Raw genomic sequence first — 25,135 nt, forward strand, 5'->3', positions numbered from 1 at the left:
GCACATGCACCCCAAAAAGCAGTGCATTGCACAGAGTCAGTATCAAAATGAAAAGCAAGGCTCTGCCCTGCTCTTGCAGAAGACCTAAGTTCCCAGTACCTGTGCTACATGACTCACAACTGCCTGGAACTCCTGCTCCAGGGGGATCTGATGCTTCTAGCCTCCTCCAAAAGCACCAAGCACTTGTGAGCACACACCCACATACAGACCCACACACACACATGATTCAAAGTAAAAATAAAATACAACAAAAGGGGAGTATGCCTTTAGAATATAATAAAGAAATAAAACTTCCAAAAACCTTGGAGAATATATGGTACACAATAGGTGCTACATAAAGGATTTTACAACGAGAATGATAAAGTGAACATGTTTTCCTGTATAAACGGTATCCTTCAAACCAGCCTGCCATCCACACCTGTAATCCCAGCATATGGGAGGCTGAATCCCGCTTCATTCAGATTTGCTGCTGCTGTACCAGGCCAGCCTGAGCTTCAGGAAAATCAGACGAGAGAGAGAGAGAGAGAGAGAGAGAGAGAGAGAGAGAGAGAGAGAGAGAGAGAGAGAGAGAGAGAGAGAGAGAGAGAGAAGAAGAAGAAGAAGAAGAAGAAGAAGAAGAAGAAGAAGAAGAAGAAGAAGAAGAAGAAGAAGAAGAAGAGAAGGGGGGAGGGAGGGAAGGAGGGACGGAGGAGGGGGAGGGAGGGGTAGACTATTCTTTTGAGTTTCTTTTTACACACTTTTTAAAACTGTTTCTGTGTGTGTATGTGTGCGTGTGTGACAGAGAAAGAAAGATGGAGCGATAGATAGATAGACAGCCGAGGGGGTAGGCAGCACCGGAAACCTCAGCAGTCAGGGATCCCCGTGAGGGGGAGGGGAGCCTTTGGTCTCTCCCCAGCCTCTTCCTTCCCCCTGGCCTGGGGGTGGGTGGGGAGGGGCAGTTCCTCTTTCCTTCCTAAACACGGTGGACGCTCCAGCTCCCAGGGGCCTGACAATCTGGTTAGGGAAGAAACCGGATCACTCTCCTGTCAGGACCCCCCTTCCCGCCCCCTCCAAGAAACATGAACCGGAAAGACATCAAAAGGTAAGAGGACCCTCCCCAAGGAGACCTGGGAGAGCCAAAGTCCTGGTGCAGCTGGCTGTAGGGAGGTGGGGGAGAAAATAGGGGTGGGAAGTGCCCCACTCCTCCAAGACCCGGCTCCAGTGGGGTTCAAGGATGAGATGCTTCAGAGAGCTGAGCACCTGCGTCTCCGTTACTGCTGCTGTCTCTCCTTGGAGTTTGAGCTGTCCTGTGTCTCTCCTTCCTAGCTCCCTCAACTGGCTGCCCCTGTCTTCCCCCGGGGTCTTCTCTGTTCCCTGTTATGGTCACTGTTCCCCACCCCCACCCCGGACTGGAAACTCCAGGCTCCTGCAGGACCGTGTCCCAGGAGAGAGGTTCATGACGTAGGTCTAGGCAGCTTCCCTGACTCTTAAACCACTCCTGGCTGCTCCAGACACTACGGGGGCTGCTGGTCTGCAGGTAAGGGGCAGCAGGGTCTGAAATGGGCTTCTGTCTCCTGGCTTTGCTTGCCCACCAGTCCCCATAAGGAAGGATGGTGATGGGTCCCCAACCAGGATAGCTCTTCCAGCCTCCCTAGCATGACCCTGATGAGCCAAGGGGTTCAGTATAGTGAGAGAATCCTAGTTGCCTCGTCCTCTGCCTGCGTGGGCTTAGGTAAGTTACTCAACTACTCTGTCTCGGTTTCTGCTTCTGTCAGAGTTATCATGGATACCACTTCAAAGGGGCTTTAAACATCTTATCCTGCTTAGACAACTGCACAGCTATATAGGGGGACTTGCAAAGCCCAAGCCCTTGGACTCACCCGGAAAGTTTTAGCTTTTGTGAGGCCGTGGACCGGTCTGAGAAGCTGTGCTTGCATGGAATGTTCAGGAAGGCGATACTGGTTCTTGGTGTGGGCGCCTAAAAAAAAAAAAAAAAAAAAAAAAAAAAAAAAAAAAAAAAAGGCAAGAAACACTGAGCCTTACAGAGTGTTCAGCCCTCAGCCTGCTTCCTAGTCGATGCTCAAGGTGTCCATTTTATTTAACATTTAGCAGCTGTCGTAAGCCCTTATGATGTTGCACAGGACATGACAGATTTTTTTTTTTCTTTTTTTCGGAGCTGGGGACCGAACCCAGGGCCTTGCGCTTGCTAGGCAAGTGCTCTACCACTGAGCTAAATCCCCAATCCCGACATGACAGATTTTATTTTAGGACGTCCCTGTTTGTGATTTCACACCCATGCCATGCTGAAAGCCTGGATGCCTCCTTCTGTCTTGGTTGGAGTGTGTGTGTGTGTGTGTGTGTGTGTGTGTGTGTGTGTGTGTGTGTGTGTGTATGTGTGTTGTTGTTGTTGTTGTTGTTGTGATTGTTATTGTTTTCGTTTTTGAGAGTTTTGCTCTGTAGCCAAAGCTGGCCTCAAACTTGCAACCCACCTGCCTCAGTTTCCCAGGCAGCTAGGATTACAAGAGAGTGTCACGACATGAGCTTTCTTTCCTATCTGGAGGTCAGCTTCCTCCTCATCAACCAGGACCTTTTGAGGATCCAGGCTTTCTAACATGTGGGGGAAAAAAAATCCAAGGATGACTCTACCTTTTCCTGTGAAGAAAACAAGGGCCAGAAAGACGCTGGGTTACTTACTAAAAGGCCCACGGCCATCAGAAATTTCTGGAACCCAGTTCTAGATGACTCTGAAGACTAGACCCTAATCCCTCCCTCTGGTCCCCCTTCCTCCCACCACCCCCTTTTCCCCACCTGGGACCGACACCTTGGGAGGCCTATGACAGGGAAGGTTATTTTTAAACTTTCCTTGAAGCTACTACGGCCCCAGGGACCACCCCTACCACTCAGGAGCCCCAGAGAAGCTCCAGTGTACTTCCTCTCCTGGCTCCAAAATGTGGGGAACAGGCTGGAGGCTAAGACTCTTGGGTATGCAAAAGCTAGCTTGGATGAGGGGGTCCTGTTGCCTTGCAGGGGATGGGGGTGGTGAGGTTGATTCCAAGAGGCCTGACCACATAGGTCGTCTCCATCGCTAGGACACAGAAGTATAACTTCTACAGAATTGGGGAAGGGAGTGACCCTCCGGCTTTGGAAGGAACCTGAAGTCCAACTCATGAGACAGCATGGAAAGCCAGGGGTCTGTCCTAGGGTCCTAGGAGTAGGCCCTAGGATAAGTCCTGAGGGGGAAGGGGGGCTCTACTTACAGCAAATTCATGGTGCTTTGGGACTGTGTCGTCAAGAGGAATTTTTGTGGCAATGATGGAGGAAAAACAGGGGAGAGGCAAAATACTACGTGTTTTCCTTTATATATGAAACTCGATGTAAGTGTGTGTAGACACACATACGTGCATGCCTGCACATGTGACACAAAGGCAGAAGGACATGTGGGGCAGGGAAGGAACCAAGGAGATGAGAGAGGGCAGACGGGTGACAGACCGGAGCAAGGCGCCAGTACGAAGACACGTATTACATGTGAACAGTGTCATAGGGAACCCCATTATTTTGTACACTAGCTGTAAAAACAACACTTAAAAGCAAAACAAGGAATGCTGTCAATGGGCCTTGCTCCTGGATCTTTGGTCTAAAAAATTTTGGGGGTTGTCACCCATGAGTCCCTCCTGGGTATCTCTGAGATCTGATCTGCGAGAACTTTGGTCCGTGGTGCCGAGAGGGATTGGAGACCAGAAGAACTTCGGGAGTGTACTTAGAGAGCGGGGCTCCCGGGATGCTTCCAGGTGGGCTTCTGTGTGTGTGCATTTGTGTGTACCTTACAGGAAGTCTCATCAGGAATGCTCTGGGAAGGCAGGAGGGCATGGTCGGCCGAGACAGGCCCGCCGCCACAAGACGTGTCCCACCCCCCGGGAAATCAGCAAGGTCATGGCTTCCCTGAACCTGGGCGTGCTGAGTGAGAGCAGCTGCAGTGTGGATGAGCTACTGGAGGAATGCATCCGGTGCTTTGGTGAGTTCCTGGGCCAGCCTTTCCAGCCTAACAGTCAGCCAGCCAGCATCCTCTCCCAGCCTCGCTGACTGGGGAAGAACACGGCTGAGTAGGATGAATTTTAGTCCTTGTGGTCATGGTGAGAGAGAACTAGGACCAGGCAGCTTACTTTTGAAGGCTGAAGCAGGAGGATAAAGTTCCAGACCTACCTGGGTGATGGGACCCAGGCCTTTCATCCCAGCACTCAGGAGACAGAGGCAGGCATTTCTCTGAATTTGAGACCAGCCTGGTCCAAATAGTGAGTTTCAAGCCGGCAATACTACGTAGTAATTCGTGTCTCAAAAAATAAAGAGAAGGCTGGAAAGACATCTGAGTGATTAAATCACACAGCTCTTGTCTAGAGGACCTGAGTGATTCCCAGTACTGACCTCAAAAGGTTCACTTCCACCAGTAACCCCAACTCCAGGCAACCTGATACATCTGGCCTGAGACAGGTCCTGCACCCGTTTGAGCAAACCCACACTTACACACACACACACACACACAGACACACACACACACACACACACAGACACACACACACACACACACACACACAGAGAGAGAGAGAGAGAGAGAGAGAGAGAGAGAGAGAGAGAGAGAGACTTTAAAATAATAAAATTAAATCTTCAAAAGTTTGAAGAACTTTAAATATCTCAACCTTGATTGAGGGCAAGGAGCCAAATTCGCGCCACCCAGGGCACCTCACAGGTAAGGAAACTGAAACATGAAAAAATCATTCTGCTCACTCGAGTTCCTGCAGGGCATTACATGTACGCCAGCCTGCCCACTCAGTTCAGGAGGCCATGGGTCTGTTGTCCAGGGCCCAGGCTGATAGCCTCTCCTTTCTCCTCCAGATTCAGCTGGCAGCTTACACCGAGGGGACCACATTCTCAAGATGGTGCTTACCATGCACAGCTGGGTGCTGCCATCCTCAGACCTTGCCGCCCGCCTGCTGACTTCATATCCTCCCACAACCATGATCTCCACCTAGAGGGATGAAGGTGGACTTGTAAGCTCCTGGGAGTTGGGGAGAGGGAGTGGGCAGACGGGGATGCTGGAAAACAGCCTTGACCAGAACTCTCAAGTATCAGAAGGCTGCCAAAGATGCCCGGGAGCTAAGACAGCTACAGATCTGTTACCTGGTCAGGTAGGTCTGGCCCAAGGCTCTCAGTATCATGAAACACCTCTCTAAGATACCCCCACAGACTGATCGCTACCCCAACCCACACACACTCACTCAGCCCCGTTTTCTAAAATCCCATGCAAAGAATTTATGGGATAGCTGTGATCCTGGCATGAGATAGCCTGAGGCAAAAGAATCTTTTCAAGTTTAAAGTTAGCCTATAGAGTAGGCCTCAATTCAAAAACAAAACAAAAAAAAAATTACCAAAACTACATGCTAAAACGCCATTGGCTGGGATTGGACAGATGGCTCAGAAGGCCAGCTCTTTCAAAGGGCCTGGATTCAGTTCCTAGCACCCAGTATTGGCCGATGACTATAACTCCAGTTCTAAGGAACCCAGCACCTGTCTTCTGACCTCCGTGGGCACCAGGCGTGCACATGGTGGACATCCATACATGTAGACAAAACACTCATACATACAAAATGAAGAGAAAGTCTTAGAGAACATTAAAAGAACATTCCTAACAGTTCCTGAGACGCCTCTACTCCCTACCGTACCACTCCTTAGCACACACGATTCTTGGAGATTCCTGGCCAGATCCCATAGACTCTCCATGGTGAGACCTCAGTTCCTACATACCCCCAAAACTGCATCACCTTGACTCCCCAAATCTTCCCCCCACCCCTACCTGTCTTGCTTCCCAACGGTCTCAAGAGGTCCCTATCCTGTTTTACATAGCACCCCCCATTCTCACCCGAGGTCTCCCCATCCTTTGAGTCACCCCTCTATATCCTGGTTCCAGAAACCCCAGCACACTTGTAAATGCCTACAGTTCCATGTTTAGAATTCCTTGGCCTAAAGCCCCCTTAACTTCTTCACCCTATAGCCAGCCCAAGTTTACCTCCCATCTTTGAACCCCTCCTCCCAGGTACTGGCTGACCCATCACCCCGAGGTAGTGCACCAGGAACCCCAGCTGGAAGCAATCATAAACCGGTTTTGGACCACTGTAGCTCAGGAGGGCAACATGGCCCAAAGGAGCCTAGGAGATGCCTCCAATCTGTGAGCCAACCCTACCCTCCTTCCCTGCCCACCCTATCCTGCCCACACACACCCTCCATGTCCCCCAAACCCTCAACTCTTGAGCCACTCCAATAACCTGTCTTTCTTGGCCTCCAGGCTGAGTCCTGGAGGGCCCGGTCCCCCACCTCTCATGAGCAGCCCAGGCCTGGGCAAAAAGCGGAAAGTGTCCTTGCTGTTCGATCACCTGGAGACAGAGGAGCTGGCACAGCACCTTACTTACCTGGAGTTCCGGTCCTTCCAGGCCATCACGGTGAGAATGCCTCCTCTCCCAGTGCACCCCTAAGCAGGGAACAGGGTGGGGTATCCATGTGGAACTATGATTTTACTATCAGTAGTAGTACAGTTATCACGTTAACAGCTCTGGTAGCTGAACCCAGGGTCTCAGCTGTGTTAGGCGAGCGCTCTAACACTGAGCTATACTGTAAACTCTTTCTTGAGACAGGGTTTCTCTGTGCAGCCCTATCAGGCCTAGAACTCGCTCTGTAGACCAGGCTGGCCTCAAACTCAGAGATCTGCCTGCCTCTGCCTCCCAAGTGCTGGGACTAAAGTTGTGCGCCACCACTCCTGGTTGCAGACTACAACACTCTTCTTTTTCCGGGGCTGGGGACCGAACCCAGGACCTTGCGCTTCCTAGTCAAGCGCTCTACCACTGAGCCAAATCCCCAACCCCAGACTACAACACTCTTAAGCGGTCAAACCAGAAAGCAGGAGGGTCTGAGACAATGACTTAGGTTGCCTGAAAGCCAAGCCTGAGTTCAAATTTTCTTTATTTTTCTTCCTTTTATTTTATTACTAATTTTATTAATTTATTATTATATTATCTTACATTTTATTTATAATTATATTCTATTATTAATTTTATTTTCTTCCTTCTAAACACATTTACTGTGCATATTCATTTGTCGTGTTTGCAAGACATGGTTGACAGAAGATATCTTGTAGGAATCTATCTTCTCTTTCTACTATGCGGGTCCCAGGAATCCAGCGCAGGCCCCTTGACCCACTGAGCTATCTCAGCAACCGTGTCTCCTCCCACTCATCCCTCACTTCCTGTCTGCCCCGTTGTTTGGAGACAGGGCTCTCATGGTTTCCACCTGTGTAACCAAGGATGACTTTGAACTCCGTCCGTCCTCTCCACATCTCGAGTGCTCGAGTTACTGATGTGCACCAACACAACTGGTTTGTGCGGTGCAGCAGATCAAACCCTGGGCTTCAGGCAGGATAGGCAAGCATTGTACCAAGGAGCTGTGTCCCCAGTGTCTGTCCCTCAGCCCCTTGGCATCTAGCTAGCTTTGACCTACTTTCCCAACCTCTCAGGTATTCATTCATAAAATTCATAGCGTCCTTGACAGAATGAAAAAGCCCATTTAAAAGTGTTTATTGCAGGGGCTGGGGATTTAGCTCAGTGGTAGAGCGCTTACCTAGGAAGCGCAAGACCCTGGGTTCAGTCCCCAGCTCCGAAAAGAAAAAAAGAACCAAAAAAAAAAAAAAAAGTGTTTATTGCAGCCAGCCATGGTGGCGCGCACCTTTAATCCCAGCACTTGGGAGGCAAAGGCAGGTGAATCTCTGAGTTCGAGGCCAACCTGGTCTACAGAGTGAGTTCCAGGAAAGCCAGGGCTCCACAGAGAAACCTTGTCTCAAAAAAAACAAAAAAACAACAAAAAGAACAACAAAAGTGCTCACTGCAGTATGTTGAGGGGGCACAGACCTATAATCCAGCACTTAGGAAGCTGATGCAGGAGGACAGGAAGTTCAAGGCCAGCTTGGGCTACATGAGACCCTGTCACAAAAAAATACTTATTACAGTAGATTCAGTCACAGAATTGTGTTCGAAATATTTTATCAGCTATTCATTTATTCACCAAGCATTTCAAATAGCCATACCACAGTTTCCTCATATGGAAAGGTAAAAATTAAAACAGAATGTTAACAGTTCCTACCTGAGACCAATGCATGGTTCAGAGTAAACATTGAGTAAATGACTGTATTTCACTTCCCTAAAAGCAACTGCACATGCTTCTGTATTGAAATGTATCAGCTGTTATCTATCATCTAGACATTGTCTTTAAGGAAAGTGGAGACCTGGTTCCTTTAGGGGACAGATTTCCAGATAGGTCTGTGTGAATGTGTATGTGTGTGTATATGTGGATGCATGTGTGTATGTGTGTGTATGTATATGCATATGTGTATGTATGTGTATGTATATGCATATGTGTATGTATGTACGCTTGAGTGTGCAAGTATGTGTGCATATGTGTGCACAAGACTGCAAGTGTCTGTATGTATGTGCACATGGGTGTGTATATGTGTATGTACATGCATGTGTATTATGTGTGTATGTGTATACATATGTGCATGTATATGCATATGTATGTGTGCGTGTGTGCACATGACTGCAAGTATGTGTGTATGTGCACATGAGTGTGTATATGTGTATGTACATGCATGTATATTATGTGTGTATGTGTGTACATATGTGTATGTATATGCATATATGTGTGCACATGAGTGTGCAAGTGTGTGCACATTAGTGTGTATATGTATGTGTATTATGTGTGCATGCATGTTCATGTGCACGCGTGTATATGTATGTATGTATGTATATTTATGTGTACATGTGCATGTGTGTGCATGCGCATGTGTGTGCATGCATGTGTATGGCTCTGTGTGTGTGTGTACATGTGAACTTGTGTGGTGTTGTAAATTTGAGCGTGAAGTGTGCATCCTACTGAGCAGAACAAGTAGAAGGCACTTTCAAGTCCCCTGCCTGCCATTCCCTTCACTGACTTGCCACCATCATGCACATACAATGAGCACACAGACTGGAGACGGACACAGTGATGTCAGGGACTCCAGCAGCCTGGGGGAGACTTAGGCTAGACCATGCTAGGACACGAGAGGTTGGATCTGCCAGAAAGACGGAATGTGAGCAACAGGACACACCCTGACCAATCTTGGCCTCAGCCCCAAGACCTGCGGGGCTATGTTTTGCAGGGCTCGGTGAGAGGTTGTCCTGCTCTGGAAGGTTCTGTGGGTCTGAGCAACAGTGTGTCCCGCTGGGTACAGGTCATGGTGCTGAGTCGTCCTGGGCCTGCGCAGCGTGCCCAGGTACTGGACAAATTCATTCGTGTGGCACAGGTAAGCCCCTGACCACCCAGTTCTTTCCACTTGCTTTATTATTTTTTTATTTTATTATTTTATTTTATGAGAGATGGTCTCTATGTAATCCTAGTCCTGAAACTCACTATGTAGACCTGGCTGGCCTTGAACTCAAAGAGATGCCTCTGCCTACGTAGTCCGAGGTTGTTAAACCACAGCTGGCTTCTACTTGCTTCTGGAACTGTACAGTTGGCACAGCTCCCGACCGAAGCTCCAGGCTTTTTTTTTTTCGGAGCTGGAGACCGAACCCAGGGCCTTGTGCTTGCTAGGCAAGCGCTCTACCACTGAGCTAAATCCCCAACCCCTTTTTTTTTAATTTATTTTTAATTATTTTAAATTATGTGTGTGTGTGTCTGTGACTTTGGAGGCCAGTGACACTGGAGTTTCAGGAGGTGGTTGTGAGCTGCCTAAAGTGGGTTCTGGGAACAGAACTCAGGTCCTCTGCAAGAGCAGTATGTGGTCTTAACCACTGAGCCATCTCTCCAGCCCTTGGCTCCACGCTCCTGATCCAGCAGACCATCTCTCAGCCACCACACCTACGATATCACACCCTAGCCTCATCAAACTCCGTATTCCTGGGACATTGATATCACAGAGTTAGACCTTGCCTGGCCCCACCAGTTGGCTCTGTAGTTAGGAATTAACACTGTTTCCCAAGCTTGAAGTCAAAGATTTTATCCCCTGCAGAGAAAGATCCTTTCCATGTCCTTGGCTTTGCAGCTCAGTCCTCAGGACCCCTCTGTGTCTTTGGAATGGTGACCGTATCTCTCTTAGTGATACTTCAATACAGAGAGACTTAGTCCAGTCTCTCTGGCCTTGATCTGTTGAGTCAGCCTCCCCCTCTCTTCTGGGAAAAGGGAAGCCCTGTGGTCAGGCCTCTCTGAATATCTCTGAAGCAGACCACGCCCTTCCTTATGAGCCTTCCAACACTTTCCTTCCTCTTATGTGGCTATTTGTGTCCATACTGGGGATTGAACCTAGAACCTCCTGCACCCTAAATAAGTCCTTCCCCACTGAGCCAACTGCCCCAGCCCCTCACTGGGGGATTCTAGGCAGGGGCTCTACCACTGAGTGCTATCTTGCTGGGCTCTTTAGACCTGAGAGCTGGTCTGGCATCAGCCTGAGAACTCCTTGGCCTGAGCATCTTCTTGGTCCTGCCTCCCTCCACAGTGACCTCTACCTTTCCAGTTCTCAAGACGAGGAGAGAGACTTCCCCTGACGCCTGTGGACCTCACACTGGTCTCACATCTCTCCCTCTTCCACACCACTGTCCTTCTAGTCATTTCCGCCTGGTCCCCAGCTCCCATTCACAGTCCACACACGCTCACCTTGTGACTCTGACACTTGTTTGACCCCCCCCCCCAGAAGCATGACACCTGATACATTTCTGAATTCTCTATCCCTGGCTGACACACCTGTCCTCCAAACTTGTCTAACTCTAGGTACTTGCCTGGCACCCTTGGCAGTCTAACCCACTCATCTGCTCCCACTGGGCCACACTCCCACACGACTGACACCCCTACCTCAGCACCCCTTCCTGACACTGTTCTGTGGTACCTCTCACCTCTGTCCATTATCTCCCATCCAGAGGCTTCGCCAGATGCAGAATTTCAACACGCTGATGGCGGTCACGGGGGGTCTGTGTCATAGCGCCATCTCCAGACTCAAGGACTCCCACGTCCATCTGAGCCCTGACAGCACTAAGGTAACCCCTTAACTCCCCAAAGTCCAAAATGGTCACATGCCCTGAACCCTCACACATCACTCCTTAACTGCTGTCAGTCCCTACTCAAGGACTCTGGAACCAACAGCCTAGGACCTCTATCCCCCAAATTCTATAGACCCCTCACTATCCTTATTCGTTCTCCCCGGGCCACCTACTACGGGTGTTGCTCCACTGAGCAATGTCATGGCACCTCGGGTAGATTCTTGGCAGCATAGAAAAAAAAAAAAGAAATTTGGGTTTTTAACACTTTATTATTTGGGGACTGACATGGAGCCCAGGATCTTGTAGTTGCTAGACAAGCACTCTATCACTGGGCCACGCCCCCAGCCCCTCACTGGGGGATTCTAGGCAGGGGCTCTACCACTGAGCCACGCCCCCAGCCCCTCACTGGAAGATTCTAGGCAGGGGCTCTACCACTGAGCCACGCCCCCAGCCCCTCACTGGGGGATTCTAGGCAGGGGCTCTACCACTGAGCCACACCCCAGCCCCTCACTGGGGGATTCTAGGCTAGTGCTCACACTGTGTCTAATACAGATTTTGGTATTCAGAGTCCACAGTCCACAATGGAGACTGCTACTGTACCCCCTCCAGGAGGCTCAGAACAGAGACATTCTGGTCCACAGCATGCACTTTCTTTTTTTTTTTTTTTTTTTTTTTTTTTTTTTTGTTCTTTTTTTCGGAGCTGGGAACCGAACCCAGGGCCTTGCGCTTCCTAGGCAAGCGCTCTACCACTGAGCTAAATCCCCAACCCCAGCATGCACTTTCTACACAGGCCCTGCTGGAGCTGACAGAGCTTCTCTCTTCCCACAACAACTATGCCTACTACCGCCGCACCTGGGCCAGCTGCACTGACTTCCGGCTGCCAGTACTGGGTGTTCACCTCAAGGACCTGGTATCTCTGTATGAGGCCCATCCAGACAGGTTGCCAGATGGCCGCCTGCACCTACCCAAGCTGAATAGCCTCTATCTACGGCTGCAGGAGCTGGCAGCACTCCAGAGACAGCATCCCCCGTGCAGTGCCAATGAGGACCTGCTACACCTGCTGACGGTGAGTTATGGGCCCCATGTTGTGAGCTCCCTGAAGATCCCAGGGGACTGATACTTAGAGTCCTTGGCTACTGGAAATCTGTAGGACCAGAATTAGTTATGGGATGAGAGATTTTTGTTTGGTTGGTTAGCTTTTGACTGTACTGGAAATTGGAACTAGGACCTCACTTATCGTATGTGAGCGCTTAATCTCTGAGCCACGCCCCCAGCCCCTCAGTGGGGGATTCTAGGCAGGGGCTCTACCACTGAGGTGACTAGAGGCATGTAGCAGGAAGCCCAGCTATGGAACACATGAAGTCCAGGAGCTGTATGATTACACAGCTACACAGTGTATCACATCCTTCAGTTTCATTGCTTTCAAAACAAGGAAAATAATAGAACCCACTTCAGAGTGTGACTAAGAAGAACCAGTCAGTCGTGTCATATGACATCGTCAGAAGAGCATCTGAACTGGTATGGTGGCTCACACCTTTAATAACCCCAGCACTCAAAAGGATGAGAGTATACAACTGTTGTGAAGTCAAGTCTAGCCTGGGCTAACCTGTATCTCAAAAAGAAAAAAAAAAAAAAAGAACAGAATCTGGAACATGACAAACACGTTTTTCCCTGACTCAAGGACCCAGGCCCCTGGATTGCTTTAGGTCTTTGTATCCCTGCAGCAGTAAGGGACTGGGGTGTTGTGCCGTGGGAGGGGACTTGCAAATGACAGGCCCTGGGCTTCCATCCTCAGCTCTGCAAAGAGAAACAGACAGAATCGCCCGTGTTCTGAGCCCCTTGGATCAACGTCCAAACTTCAAGGGTGTGGCCTATCTGAAATGTAATCAGAAGCTCCTGACAGTTATTGTTCCTAGGCACCAGACCCTGCCACACATCCTTCCCAAACTCAGGAGGCTGACACAGAAGGATCGTGAGTTCTAGGCCAGCCTGGTTTACATAGTGAGTTCCAGACCATCCAGTGTTACGTAGTGGGACCCTGTCCCTAAAAACAGTAACAAAAGAGTAATAATAATAAAGTGGAGAGAAACTAAGGAAGACAACCAACATTGACCTCAGAAGCCACATGCGTGTGAATCTATGTGCTTCGACATACACATGTATGTGCACACACACACGCACACACACGCACACACACACACAAAAGCAAGAGCTAAGGATATAATTTTGTGGTGGAGCACTTTTTGTTTGCTTTTTTGTTTTGTATTGTCCATACAGGGCCTTACAATATAGCCCTTGCTGGCCTAGAACTGTGTAGACCAGGCTAGCCCTAAACTTGTGGCACTCCTCCTTCCTCTGCCTACCGTACACTTAGATTCAGTTATGTTTTCCATGCTGGTAATAGAGCATGTTTGAGACCCTGGGTTTGATCTGTAGGCATGTGCAGAAGAATTCAGATCATTTTGACTTAATAACTCCAGCATAGGAGTACCTTTAGCATTTTGTGGGTCAGGAAAGCTGAGACAGAAGCTCTGAAGGTTGGGTAGGGTAAGCTTGAAGAGTTGAGTTCACGGACACTGAGACAAGACCAGGCATAATTGTCAGGGCCCAGTGCAAATGAAGATACATAGCTCACTGCATAATTTCGAAACATTCAGGAGGGTAAGAGAAGATCATGAATTCTAGGCCAGCCTGGAGTAAAACTGACTTCAAAAAAAAGCGTTCTGGGGAGTGGATGATGAGAGGTGGCTCAGTGGTTAGGAGCTCTTGCTGCTCTGAGAATCTCATTTCCTTTCCCAGCATGCAAGTAGGTAGTTTCGCAATTTACCGTAACTCCAGTTCCAGGGGATCCAGTGCCTTTCCTGGTCTCTGTGGGCACCTGCTCATGCCTAGCTTACATACATGCACACACACACACACACACACACACACACACACACACACACACACACTTCTAAAAAAAAGCCTCAGTGGGAATAAGGCACCTCTGGCTGTGGAGGAATCACTGTAGAGGGTGACAGGTATGGCCAGACAAGTCCAAAAGCCTCTAGAGAAGGATCTGAGAGGATGATGGGAAGACAGTCTAGGCAGAGACTGACCTAAAGTGGAACTTTACTGCCCTGACCATCCCCCAGCTCTCCCTGGATCTCTTCTACACGGAAGATGAGATCTACGAGCTTTCTTATGCCCGGGAGCCACGTTGTCCCAAGAGTCTGGTGAGCCTTGACCCTTGACCTCTGACCCCCCCACCTCTGAGCCCCAGCTCAAGTCTATGCTTTGACTGACCATGTCCCTTGTGTCCTCTAGCCCCTATCCCCCTTCAAAGCGCCTGTGGTGGTAGAGTGGGCCCATGGTGTGACGCCAAAGCCAGACAGTGCGACTCTGGGTCAGCATGTGGAACAGCTAGTGGAGGTGAGAAGGAACTTCGAAGTGCAGCCTGATGGAGGGAGGCTGGGTGGGACCTGGGGAAGGAGCTAAGCCCACAGGGCTAGACCTGGGTGCTTTGTCCTCACCCCATTCTCTGCATTCTTCTGAAGTCCGTGTTCAAGAACTATGACCCAGAAGGCCATGGCTCTATTTCTCTGGAGGACTTTGAGAAGCTGTCAGCCAACTTCCCCTTTGCCTGCCATGGGCTTCACCCACCTCCCCGCCACGGGTAAGAGGCCCTGAGACTCCTGAATATTCCAAAACCAAGGATCCTGGACATGCCATGAGCGGCCAGGCATGCTGAGATGCGGCCTTTGCCCCGTAGGAGTGGCTCCTTCAGCAGAGAGGAGCTGACCAAGTATCTGCTCCATGCCAGCGCCATCTGCTCCAAGCTGGGCCTGGCTTTCCTGCACGCCTTCCAGGAGGTCACCTTCCGCAAGCCCACCTTCTGTCACAGCTGCAACGGCTTCGTGAGCACTGGCCCTGTTAGCACCCTTGGGTCCCGTCTCCCCTTGGGCCAGTTTTTTTTTTTTTTAGGAGGGGGGGACTTCCAGAAATGCTCCAGTGTCAGATATTCCACAGAGTTCATATAAGCACCATACACTTAAATTCCTATATTCCGGGTACTCACCAAAGTCTACATGACATTAGGTGACTTTCACTCAGACAATGGCCAAACAGTGACTACTATCCACAACCTCAAGTAATTCCCAAAACACTGGATCATCTGCAGTCCTGAGTAGATTGCCTTGGGCATGGTTGGGTACTAGAACCCAGGAGTGCAAGGTGATCCTCAGCTACAGAGTGAGTCTGAGGCCAACCTGAGCTAGAGGAGACCCTGTCCTTTAATCAACACTAACATAGCTGAGTGTGGTGATGACACACGCCTTTAATCCCAGCACATGGGAGGCAGAGGCAGGCTGATCTCTGAGTTCGAACCCAGCCTGGTCTACAGAGTGAGTTCTAGGACAACCACGGAGGAAAATGTAAACAAACAAACGTATAAAGAGGCAATAATGGAGCTGAGAGAAGCCTCAGGAGGTAACATTCCCTGGCTGCCCTTGCTGAAGGGTGTGGTTCCCACCATTGTGAGTGGGCATCTCACAACTGTTTGTGATTCCAGTTTCAGGGTTTCCGGTGCCCCTTTTCTGCCTCTGACGGTACCTGCGTGCATGTGTTGCACACACAGACAAGTGGCATGCACACATATACCTGTAACAAAGTAAATACACTGTAAAACTGAGAGCCAGTCCTAGTGACCCATGCCTGTAATTCCAGGACTTAGGGGACTGAAGCAAGGGGATTTCCATGAGATTGAAGCTAGCCTGAGCTACATAAGTGAGCTCTAGATCAGCCCTTGGCTGCAAAGAGATTGAGACCCGTCTTGAAAACAGGCCAGTGAGAGAGCTCAGCAGGTAAAGATGCTGCTAGCCCAGAAGCCTGGGTTCTGTCTCCAGGACCCACACTAAAGTGGAAGGAGAGAGCTGATTTCATGATGTTCTCCAACATTATCGTGCCCGATGGCATGCATATGTATGTGTGTGCACACACAGGCACACATATGCCAAGTAGAATACAAAAAAGCTTTAATATGTGTTACTCAAATTATTTTTTTAAAAAAACAGCAAAAAGTAAAATAAATGTAAACATCAGCCTGGGCACATCTTTAATGCCAGCCAGCATCTAAGAGGCAGAGGCAGGCAGATCTCTGTGGGTTTGAGGCTAGCCTGGTCTACATGAAGAACTCCAGGTTATTGAAGAATACTTAGTGAAACCTGGTCACAAAAGAATCTGATCGTTATACCCAGAACCATCTAAAGTTTAGGTCATTTCCAAATTAAAGACATTTTTTATTTTTGTTGGTTTTTCCCTCAAATTTTGGGCTTTTGAGACAGGGTTATCCCATGTAGCTCAGGCAGGCTTCAAATTTATTTTTTAGGGCAGGGAATATAGGAAAGTGATAGAGGGTGCTTGTCTGCCATGCAAAAGGCCCTGGGTTCAATTCTCAGACACGCCTCCTACAGACACACACACACACACACACACACACACACAAACTCTCACACACACACAAACTCTCACACACACTCACACACTCAGTCTCACACACTCACACACACACTCACACTCTCACACATACACACACTCACACACACACACACACTCTCTCTCACACACACACACACACACACTGAAATTGATTGTGTAGCTCACTCTTGCCTCGGTCTCTTGGGATTGCAAGCATGTGTCTCCACACCTGACTTCAGCGTGGCTAAATCTCAATCAAATCCAGACTAATTCCTAGATCTTACTGTTTCTTCACTGTTAGGCCTGCATTTGACACAGCCCATGAGTCAGGCAGTTCTGGGACCTAGAGAGACACCAGGAACTACACAAACAGAGCCTGCGCATAGACAGTACATTTATGAACCTAGTTTATCCAGTTCTAATATCCTGCTTATCCCTACATTTCAGATAATCTCTATGTTCCTAACATTTTGGTTAACTGTCTGAATCTTAAAAAGTTTCAAAACCTGTTGGCGTTCATCCTCTCCCTCCCACGCTCCCTCCCATGCTCCCTCCCACGCTTCCACCCATGCTTCCGCCCACGCTACCTCCTTCAGTCCAGCTAACCGAATCCCCTTCTTTTCCCCAGCTCTGGGGCGTCACCAAGCGAGGCTATCGCTGTCAGGGTAAGTGAAGTGCCTTCAAGAGGGAGGGACTCTCAACCTGCAGGCTGGAAGAGCGAGGCGCTATTTTAACAGCTCCTTCCCCCCAGACTGTGGGCTGTGTTGTCACAGACACTGCAGGGATCAAGTGAGAGTGGAGTGTAAGAAGAGGCCAGAGACTAAAGGTGACCCGGGTCCCCCTGGCGCACCCGGGCCAGCCACACCACTTCCTCCTACCGGCTGTGGTAAGACCCAGGGCCCAGTAGTGCCGGGAGAAGGGCACAGAGGATGGGCTTCACTTCTAAGGTCATGGAGTCCTTCCTGTCAGGGCCACAGCTCTTCCACCCTTCACACTGCCAACAGGCTCCGAGGAAGGTCTCTCCTATACACTCTCCCCGCATCTGGAGTCTGGTTGCCACCTTCACCATGCTTGGACTCAGACGGAGTCCTCACACTCTTCCTGGGAGCCAGAGATGGTAAGGAGATGGATCTGGGAGAGGCAGGCTGTTTATCTGGGCAAACCAGATGGATATGGGCATCACAGAAAAGTGAAGTCATGTAAAAAGCCTCAGTCACCGGGATGGGGGGGTAGAGGCATTGTCTATCCTGGTATGCTTTCTGTTACCGGGGTAAAACACTGACCAAGATCAACTCAGGGGAGAAAGGGTTATTTGACCTGCACTTCCACATCACTGCCCATTTTTTGAAGGAAGTCAGGCAGGACCCTGGAGGCAGGAACCGAAGCAGAGAACATGGAGAAGCACTGCTGGCTTACCTGCTTGCTCTCCATGGCTTCCTCAGCTTCCTTTCTTTTTTCTTCTTCTTCTTCTTCTTCTTCTTCTTCTTCTTCTTCTTCTTCTTCTTCTTCTTCTTCTTCTTCTTCTTCTTCTTCTTCTTCTCCTCCTCCTCCTCCTCCTCCTCCTCCTCCTCCTCCTCCTCCTCCTCCTCCTCCTCCTCCTCCTCTTCCTCCTCCTCCTCCTCCTTCTTTTTTTTTTAAATGTTTTATTTATTTATCATATATATGAGTACACTGTAGCTGTCTTCAGACATACCAGAAGAGGGCATCAGATCTCATTACAGATGGTTGTGAGCCACCATGTGGTTGCTGGGATTTGAACTCAGGGCCTCGGGAAGAGCAGTTGGTGCTCTTAACCACTGAGCCATCTCTCCAGCCCCTCTTCTTCTTCTTTTTTCTATTTTTCGGAGCTGGGGACCGAACCCAGGGCCTTCCGCTTGCTAGGCAAGCCCTCTACCACTGAGCTAAATCCCCAGCCCCCTCAGCTTCCTTTCTTATACAGTCCTGTACTACCTGCCTGGAGGTGGGATCTCCCACATTAATCAGGAAAATGGCTCCTGGTCATGCCCACAGGCCGATCTGAGGGAAGCAATTCCTCAGCAGAGATTCTCTCTTCCCAAGTGTCTCTAGTTTGTGTTAGGTTGGCAAAAGCTACCCAACTCACTTTGTAACCCAGGCTGGCCTTAAACTCATAATCCTCTTGCCTTGGCTTCCAGGATGTTGAGATTACAGGCATGAACCATCATGCCCAGTGGACACTGGCCGGTTTTTATTGTTTTTTTTTTTCTTCTTTTTTTTTTGGAGCTGGGGACCGAACCCAGGGCCTTGCACTTGCTAGGCAAGCGCTCTACCACTGAGCTAAATCCCCAACCCCACGGTTTTTATTGTTGACAGAGGATAATAGCAGTTTTAATATACGCAGGGGACAAAGGCGGGTGTGATGGTTTGTACATGCACAGACCAGGCAGTGGCTCTATTAGGAGGTGTGGCCCTGTTGGAGTAGGTGAGTCACTGTGGGCGTGGGCCTTAAGACCCTCACCCTAGCTGCCTGGAAGCCAGTCTTCTGCTAGCAGCCTTCAGATGAAGATGTAGAACTCTCAGCTCCTCCTGCACCATGCCTGCCTGGATGCTGCCATGTTCCCACCTTGAGGGTAATGGACTGAACCCTAACTAAGATAAGGACTCTGGGAGGAAAAACAAAGCTAGGCATGGTGGCTCAAACCTATAATCCTGGCACTGAAGAGGCTGTGACAGGAGAATAGCCACAATACTTCGAGGGTAGCCTACGTGGCGAAGGATCCAAGTCAGACTGCCACAGTGAGATCCTGTCTTAAACAAACAAAAGGGTAAAGCAAGAATAAGGGCAAGGGCACACTCGCCTAGCCACGTGACCTTGGCATACTCTCCAGGGTCAGGGTAGGTAGCATCTACTTGAAAAATGGTGCCCCCATCAAAAAAAAAAAAAAAAAAGGCCAAATAAGGTCAGGGGCTAAAATAAATATTATCGGAACAATTTCTACTCCTAAAAGGCAGAGATTTCATCTGGGGTTATTGGTTCATTCCTGAGTGAGACGCTGGGCCTGGTTGTGGAGAAATGAAATGCTCCTCCTTGTGTCATTGTGTATTTCTCCTCTTTCCAGGTGCCCTGCCCAGCACCAGTTTTACCATCCAAAGCTTCCTCAAAGTCCAGTGTCTGAACAGCATCTGGAGCCTCTTCCCTTACTCCCCTACCCAATGCCTCTTCCACATCTGCGCTGCCTCTGACGAGGTACCTGCCATCTTTCCCCCTAAAAAAATGTTCTTTGGCACTGCACTGACTGCCAGCCATGCTCCTTCCCCCAACTCTGCAGCTCTGTGTTAGATGCATTTGGACTCCAGTTGTGTCAGCTCCCCACTTGGCAAAGAAGACGAAAACTCAGTAAGGTTAACCCTCAGGCCCACAGTGTGGGAGGCAAGAGTCGCACCTGTTTTAAAACTGGAGCTCTGAACCAGTGGACCACATGGACTGTTGGCATGGGATTGGGGAGCTGTGGGGGTGGAGGGGACAGGAAAGGGGCTGGCGTGGGCAGTGTGTGTGAAACATCTTCCACAGCTTGCTCAAGGTAAACCCCAGTCTTGTGGTTTACTGCAAGGTCTGTCCCCATCACCTGTCTTCCCTTCCCACAGCTCACCTCTGCTCATCCTTTCACAGACACTGGCCTCTAGGTTCCTAGAATATGCCCCCAAATATTCCTACCCCAGGGCCTTTGCACTCCCTCTTCTCTTCACCTGCAATGCTCTTTGCCTGCAGTCTATATGACTCACCTGCTCTAGAACTTTGCTCCAGTGACAACTCCTTAGGGAGGCCTCCTGACCTCAAGGCTTGTTACGTAGACATGCTCTGACCCTTGCCCCCTTCTGCTTTATTTCCCTCCGTGGTACTTTGGTCCTCTAACAAGCTAGACATTCACCTATTTATCTCATTAAAGGTCTGCCCCTCCTTGCCAGGAGTGGCTCCCCAAAGGCAGAGATGCTCACCTGTATTGTCCAGGTGTGCCTAGACCTGGCAGAGTTGGTACCAGGGAGCGCCTACAAAGTCCTGGTCTGATGATGCTTCAATGTGTCTTTTCCCACACCCCCATCAGAACCAGAAGGCTTGTCCAGACTTGGGGGTGGAAATCCGCTGCCCCTCCACAAACCCATATACCCCCTGACCTGGTTTCCAACAGAAACAAGAACCTATAACAATCAAAAGAATTAAATTTATTTTTCACACAACACAGTTCGTAGTTCATGGTTCATGGTGTGGAGTGGTGGCTGGGTGTAGGGCATTTAGGACCTGCGGGACAGGGAAGACAAGGCTTGCCAAAGACAACCCTCAGTGGCCCCCCCAAGGATTGACAGCGGCGTCAGCACCCAACAGAACCTGCAACCGACCCTGGAAGGCCCTTTACTTCTTCTTCTTTCTGCGGCCCCAGCGCTGCTGGCCAGCTTTCCCCCTTCCTCCATCCTCTCTTCGGCTCTTCCAGGTAGGCATGGGAGCCTCCAGCTCGCTTGGGCGCCCCCCACGGTCTGGCACATCACCCATAAGCACCTGAGAATTTATTAGACTTGAGTTTCAGTAGGAGGTAAAAAGAGCTGGGTGTGCTGGTGCAGCCCCAACATCCTACCATTTGGGAAGTGGAGGAAGGTTGAGAGTTTCAATCCAGCCTCTGGCTACATGATGAGTTGGAGGCTAGCCTGGGCTACCGAGCCAGTTCCAAGATAGTAAGAGCTACACAGAGAAACCCTGCCATGTCGAGTGGGTAGTTTGAATCCAGTTGAGTCCAGAGGCCAGGAACCAAGGAGAACACTGGACCGGGGGATACCCCAAAAGGCCAATCTAAAGGTGAAGGGTGCCCAGACTTTCCCCTGTCGCAGGTGTGCCCACCTTGTTGATTGCACAGCTGGTCCCTCGTCGGGCAGCCACACTGGTAGCTGGGACCAGGCGAGAAAGGTCAGCTCGGGCAGCCAGAACATGTGCGGTAGAGACATCAGACTCTGGAGTCAGAAGCCCTCGGATTGGGCAGAGCACTGCCTTCATGACCTCACTGTGGGCCTAGAGCAGGGGAAGGGCTTACATGGAGAAGGTGCCCAAGAGCTCACCCCTACTCAGGGTCTCTGTGTGCTTCAGAGGGGCTGCCTTCTCCAAGGTGCATGTGCTGGGGTGGAGAGCTGGCTGAGGTGGTGTAGTACTGGAATCTCAGTACTAGGGAAGAGGAAGGATCAGGAGAGGTTGTCAGGATCATCCTCAGCTACATGGCAAGTTGAAGCAGAAACAAAATCTTAGAAGTGGTTGACAGTGTAAGAGAGAGAGATCGAGTCTGGCTGACAGCCACAGGCCACCACCTTTGGAGGGATTCCTGCAAGTCCTATTATGTTACGATGACATGACATGGAGCTCTGGCCAGATCGACCTGTCCAAGCCTGCATGTTTCAGCCTCCAAAACCATAAGCCAAAAAGAACTTTATTTTTCCTGAAAAAGTTCTGGGTTCCTGGCATTTTGTCATGGCTACATAAAACCAGCTAAGACAGTCTTACTATTTTGTTACATACATAGTTCTGAGAACGCTCCCAGCTGAGGGCTGGACATTCTTAGAATGCCCTGGAGGCCCTAGGAGTCTAGAAGTCTTGAACCCTGTAAGATTCTAAAGTGTGGGCTGGAGAGATGGCTCGACATTCAGGGAGCTTACTGCTCTTTAGAAGACCTGGGTTCGGTTCCCAGTACCCACAAGGTGGCTCACAACCTTCTATAGCTCCAGTTCCAAGGGATCTAACACCCACTCTGGCCTCTGTGAATGCTGCATGTACATCATTGTGCATACACATCTAAGTAAAACACATAGAATGAAAAATGAAATCTTAAGATCCTAAGTGGCCTGGGCCCCAGCATCCCCAAGAGTACACAGTCTGCACCCTCAGCCCCCTTCCCTGCAGCTGAGCTTCCCTAGGTGGCCTGCTTATTGATTCTTGCGACGGTTCCCACACCTCTGCCCGATCGCCCCAGTGGAAAGCAGATGTTGTGAGGTCCAGGCGCTTCAGGAGGAGGCAGCGACGGCAGCCGTACTGTTCAGTCAGGCTTTGGGACAAAGCCTCCAGGGCTTCCTGGAAGGAGAGGCTTTAGTCACACCTGGGGTCCCATCTGTGGGTGGATACTGTTCACAGCCTTCGACACATGCCCTCACCCATCGAGATGCATCCAGTGGCGAGTTAAGAAGGGGCTTCATGGACTCTGGGGGCAGGGCAGGCAGCAGCTCAGAGATCTGGGGGGAGAATCATTGGAAGCCAGTGAGACACAAACAGGATGGATGTTTTCAAGGGGTCTAGTTTCCCCTCAGCCGTGTGAACCCAGGTCTCAGAGGCATTAATAGGAGGGCCTAGCCCCTCTGGACAGTGCTGTCCCTTTGTAGTTGGGCCTGGCTGCACAAAAGAGATAAGCTGACCAAGCCAGAAGGCATGAGCTAGTAAACGGCGTTCCTGCATGGTCGGCTTGAGGCTTGAGTTCCTGCCTTGGGTTCCTTCAATGATGGGCTGTAACTTGTAAAGGGAAACACACCGTTTCCTCCCCGAGATGGCTTTGGTCAGTGTTTTATCACAGCAAAAGCGAATTAGAAAGAATGGTCCCTGTGGTTGGGTCATACTTTCTAGCGCTGGTTTGGGGTCCTCTCCACAAGTAAGGTACCTCAAGAGGGGTCTCTGTCTCTCTACCTTGTCATGAAACTCCCGAAGTAGCTGGCTAGCCAGGGTTCCACGCAGGGGTCTAGGTAGCCCCAGGGCTTTAAGAGTTAGCATCAGTTCCTGAACCACGTCATTTCCCTCCTTCGTGCCTTCTCCAAAGGACGGCACAGGGCTAGGATCACGCTGGAGCTTTAGATGCAAGAGGCGAGCAGCCTGGAGCTCAGAGCAAAGAAACCCTAGAAATAGGAGTAGGTCAATGCCCAACCAGAACCTTGGCCCCTCCCCCAGAGTAAGCCTCATCCGCTTACACTGGAGGGTGTGAGTCCACTTCAGAACCAACCGACTGGCGTTTAACTCAACGCATTAAAGCTTTCAGAGGCCCTAGTCAGAATTCTAACCCAGCCCGAACCAGTCTCTCTAGCTGTGGCCTTCAAGCTCAGCACAAAGCTTTGGCCACGCCCCTGAGAGTCCAGTCTCAGAGTGCGAGCCCGCCCCCTTCAGGGGCCCCGCCCACCGCCGCCTCCCCCGCGCCTTTCCGGCTTGCTCACGCAGCAGGCGCAGGCCGCCACCGGGCTCCCGCAGCATGGTGGCGCAGTCTCCGCCGCAGAGCGCGCGATCCGGGCAGTGCAACGCCCGCAGCAGGCCAGCCAACTGCCGCAGGAACTCTTCCTCTGCGTCCGGGCCTGCGGGAGGAAGAAGCCATCAGGGAGCAGCGGGTTCCGCGGCTCCACCCGCCGTCCACCCAGCATTTCACGCACCGTGGCCGGCGCCGAGAACCGCGGTGCCCTCCTCTCGCCGCTCCACAGCTCCCAGAGTCGTCAGCTCCGCCGCCAGTCGCGCGCACAGCGCCCTGAAGTCCGCACACGCGGGGCCCCGAGACGCCCCCTCTGGGAGGGCATCGTACCTGCGGCGGGGCGCGCGTCAGTGCGAGTCCCTCTGCTTCCGCGTATCCAGGAGAGTGCGCCCTTCCCGTGCCCCAGGCCAAACCGCAAAATCCCTTACCCCAGTGTCAGCAGGTCACTGGCTACCGCGGCCCCATCCATAGCAACTCCGCCTGCGACCCCGTGAGCGCGCCCCCTTCCGCCTGAGACAGGCTCCGCCCCCTCCTCTCTCCGCCTCCTCCCGCTCCCCCGTCTTTATCCAATCACATTCTCGTGCGAAGGCGCTTCGGCGCTCCTATTAGCTTGGTGCGCGCCACGCGCGACCTTCATGTAACTTGTCCAGGGTTGTAAATATTACAGCTTGAGGTTTGGATCCCCGAGGTCGCAAGAGACTTGAGTGTCCCTACTGTCGGGCACGTAAAAGCAAAAGGCAACTTGTTTACCTCTCCCCTCTGCTTTTTTACATTTAAATGTTTTGGAGGCAGGGTCTCGATGTATACATATATGTAGCTCGGGCTGGCCTCTTGGTCCTGCTTTTTCCTTCGGTTTGCTGGTTGACAGGCATGTGACACGCCCAGCTGCCTTTTGGTTTTAGTGCACCCCGTCCAATTTGTTTCCTTTTCTTCCACTTTAGGATTAGACTATCAGCACACCTTCACATCCACTCTCCCACCACAGCCAGGCCCTCCTTCCATCTCACAGTGGGTTCCAATGCTAGCCATCCTCTCTGCCTTTGTAGGCAGAGGAAGCAGATGCCATTAAGAGACTACATCCTGGGGGAGAGGCAAGCCGATGGGACTGGACTTTATTTGCCAGCTCATGTTCTTGCCAAACTGGTTTTCGATTGGGGTCCAAGGGCAATATATACTTTTAAATTTATTTTATGTGCATGAATGTTTGTGTGTGTGTGTGTGTGTGTGTGTGAGTGTGTACACACTCACATGCGCACCCGTACACCTTGTGCCCACAGAAACTAGTCTTACGGTCCCTTGCAACTGGAGTTCCAAGCGGTTATAAACCATCATATGGGTGCTGGGAACCAAACCCAAGTCTTCTGCAAGAACCAGTGCTTTCTTAACCAC

General features: G+C 50.6%; 3 protein-coding genes across 16 annotated transcripts in view; 2 read left to right on the top strand and 1 right to left on the bottom strand.

The window, feature by feature from the left end:
* LOC103689966 (MARCKS-related protein-like) overlaps window positions 1-25,135 on the top strand; it is a 980,777-nt gene that overhangs the window by 491,727 nt on the left and 463,915 nt on the right. The gene's annotated exons all lie outside the window — the stretch shown is intronic.
* On the top strand, window positions 924-20,732 carry Rasgrp4 (RAS guanyl releasing protein 4). 10 transcript variants are annotated; one of them, XM_039084122.1, is made up of 17 exons: window positions 924-1,081; window positions 3,807-3,991; window positions 4,867-4,972; window positions 5,097-5,159; window positions 6,065-6,196; window positions 6,314-6,467; window positions 9,182-9,355; window positions 10,965-11,081; window positions 11,875-12,150; window positions 14,219-14,299; window positions 14,391-14,495; window positions 14,621-14,739; window positions 14,836-14,980; window positions 17,167-17,203; window positions 17,290-17,424; window positions 17,543-17,655; window positions 19,616-20,732. In XM_039084122.1, the coding sequence occupies exons 1-17, from the start codon at window positions 1,059-1,061 to the stop codon at window positions 19,670-19,672; spliced, it is 2,022 nt and encodes a 673-aa protein (XP_038940050.1). In that variant the 5' UTR covers window positions 924-1,058; the 3' UTR covers window positions 19,673-20,732.
* Fam98c (family with sequence similarity 98, member C) lies at window positions 20,697-24,305 on the bottom strand. Of its 5 annotated transcripts, XM_006228717.4 has the most exons (9): window positions 24,175-24,305; window positions 23,931-24,076; window positions 23,721-23,855; window positions 23,203-23,408; window positions 22,680-22,757; window positions 22,483-22,599; window positions 21,385-21,552; window positions 20,892-21,048; window positions 20,697-20,793 (listed from the first exon to the last, which is right to left on the bottom strand). In XM_006228717.4, exons 1-8 carry the CDS (start codon window positions 24,213-24,215, stop codon window positions 20,905-20,907), a joined length of 1,035 nt encoding a protein of 344 aa, XP_006228779.1. In that variant the 5' UTR covers window positions 24,216-24,305; the 3' UTR covers window positions 20,697-20,793; window positions 20,892-20,904. The 5 variants fall into 5 exon arrangements, 4 of the variants coding, with proteins under 4 accessions (XP_006228779.1, NP_001185513.1, XP_063139522.1 ...); NM_001198584.1 differs by having other exon boundaries at window positions 20,697-21,048; window positions 24,175-24,242; NR_037147.1 differs by having other exon boundaries at window positions 20,697-21,048; window positions 23,721-24,076; window positions 24,175-24,242.

Source organism: Rattus norvegicus, chromosome 1 (assembly GCF_036323735.1).
Source record: "Rattus norvegicus strain BN/NHsdMcwi chromosome 1, GRCr8, whole genome shotgun sequence".
Taxonomy (NCBI): Eukaryota; Metazoa; Chordata; class Mammalia; order Rodentia; family Muridae; genus Rattus; species Rattus norvegicus.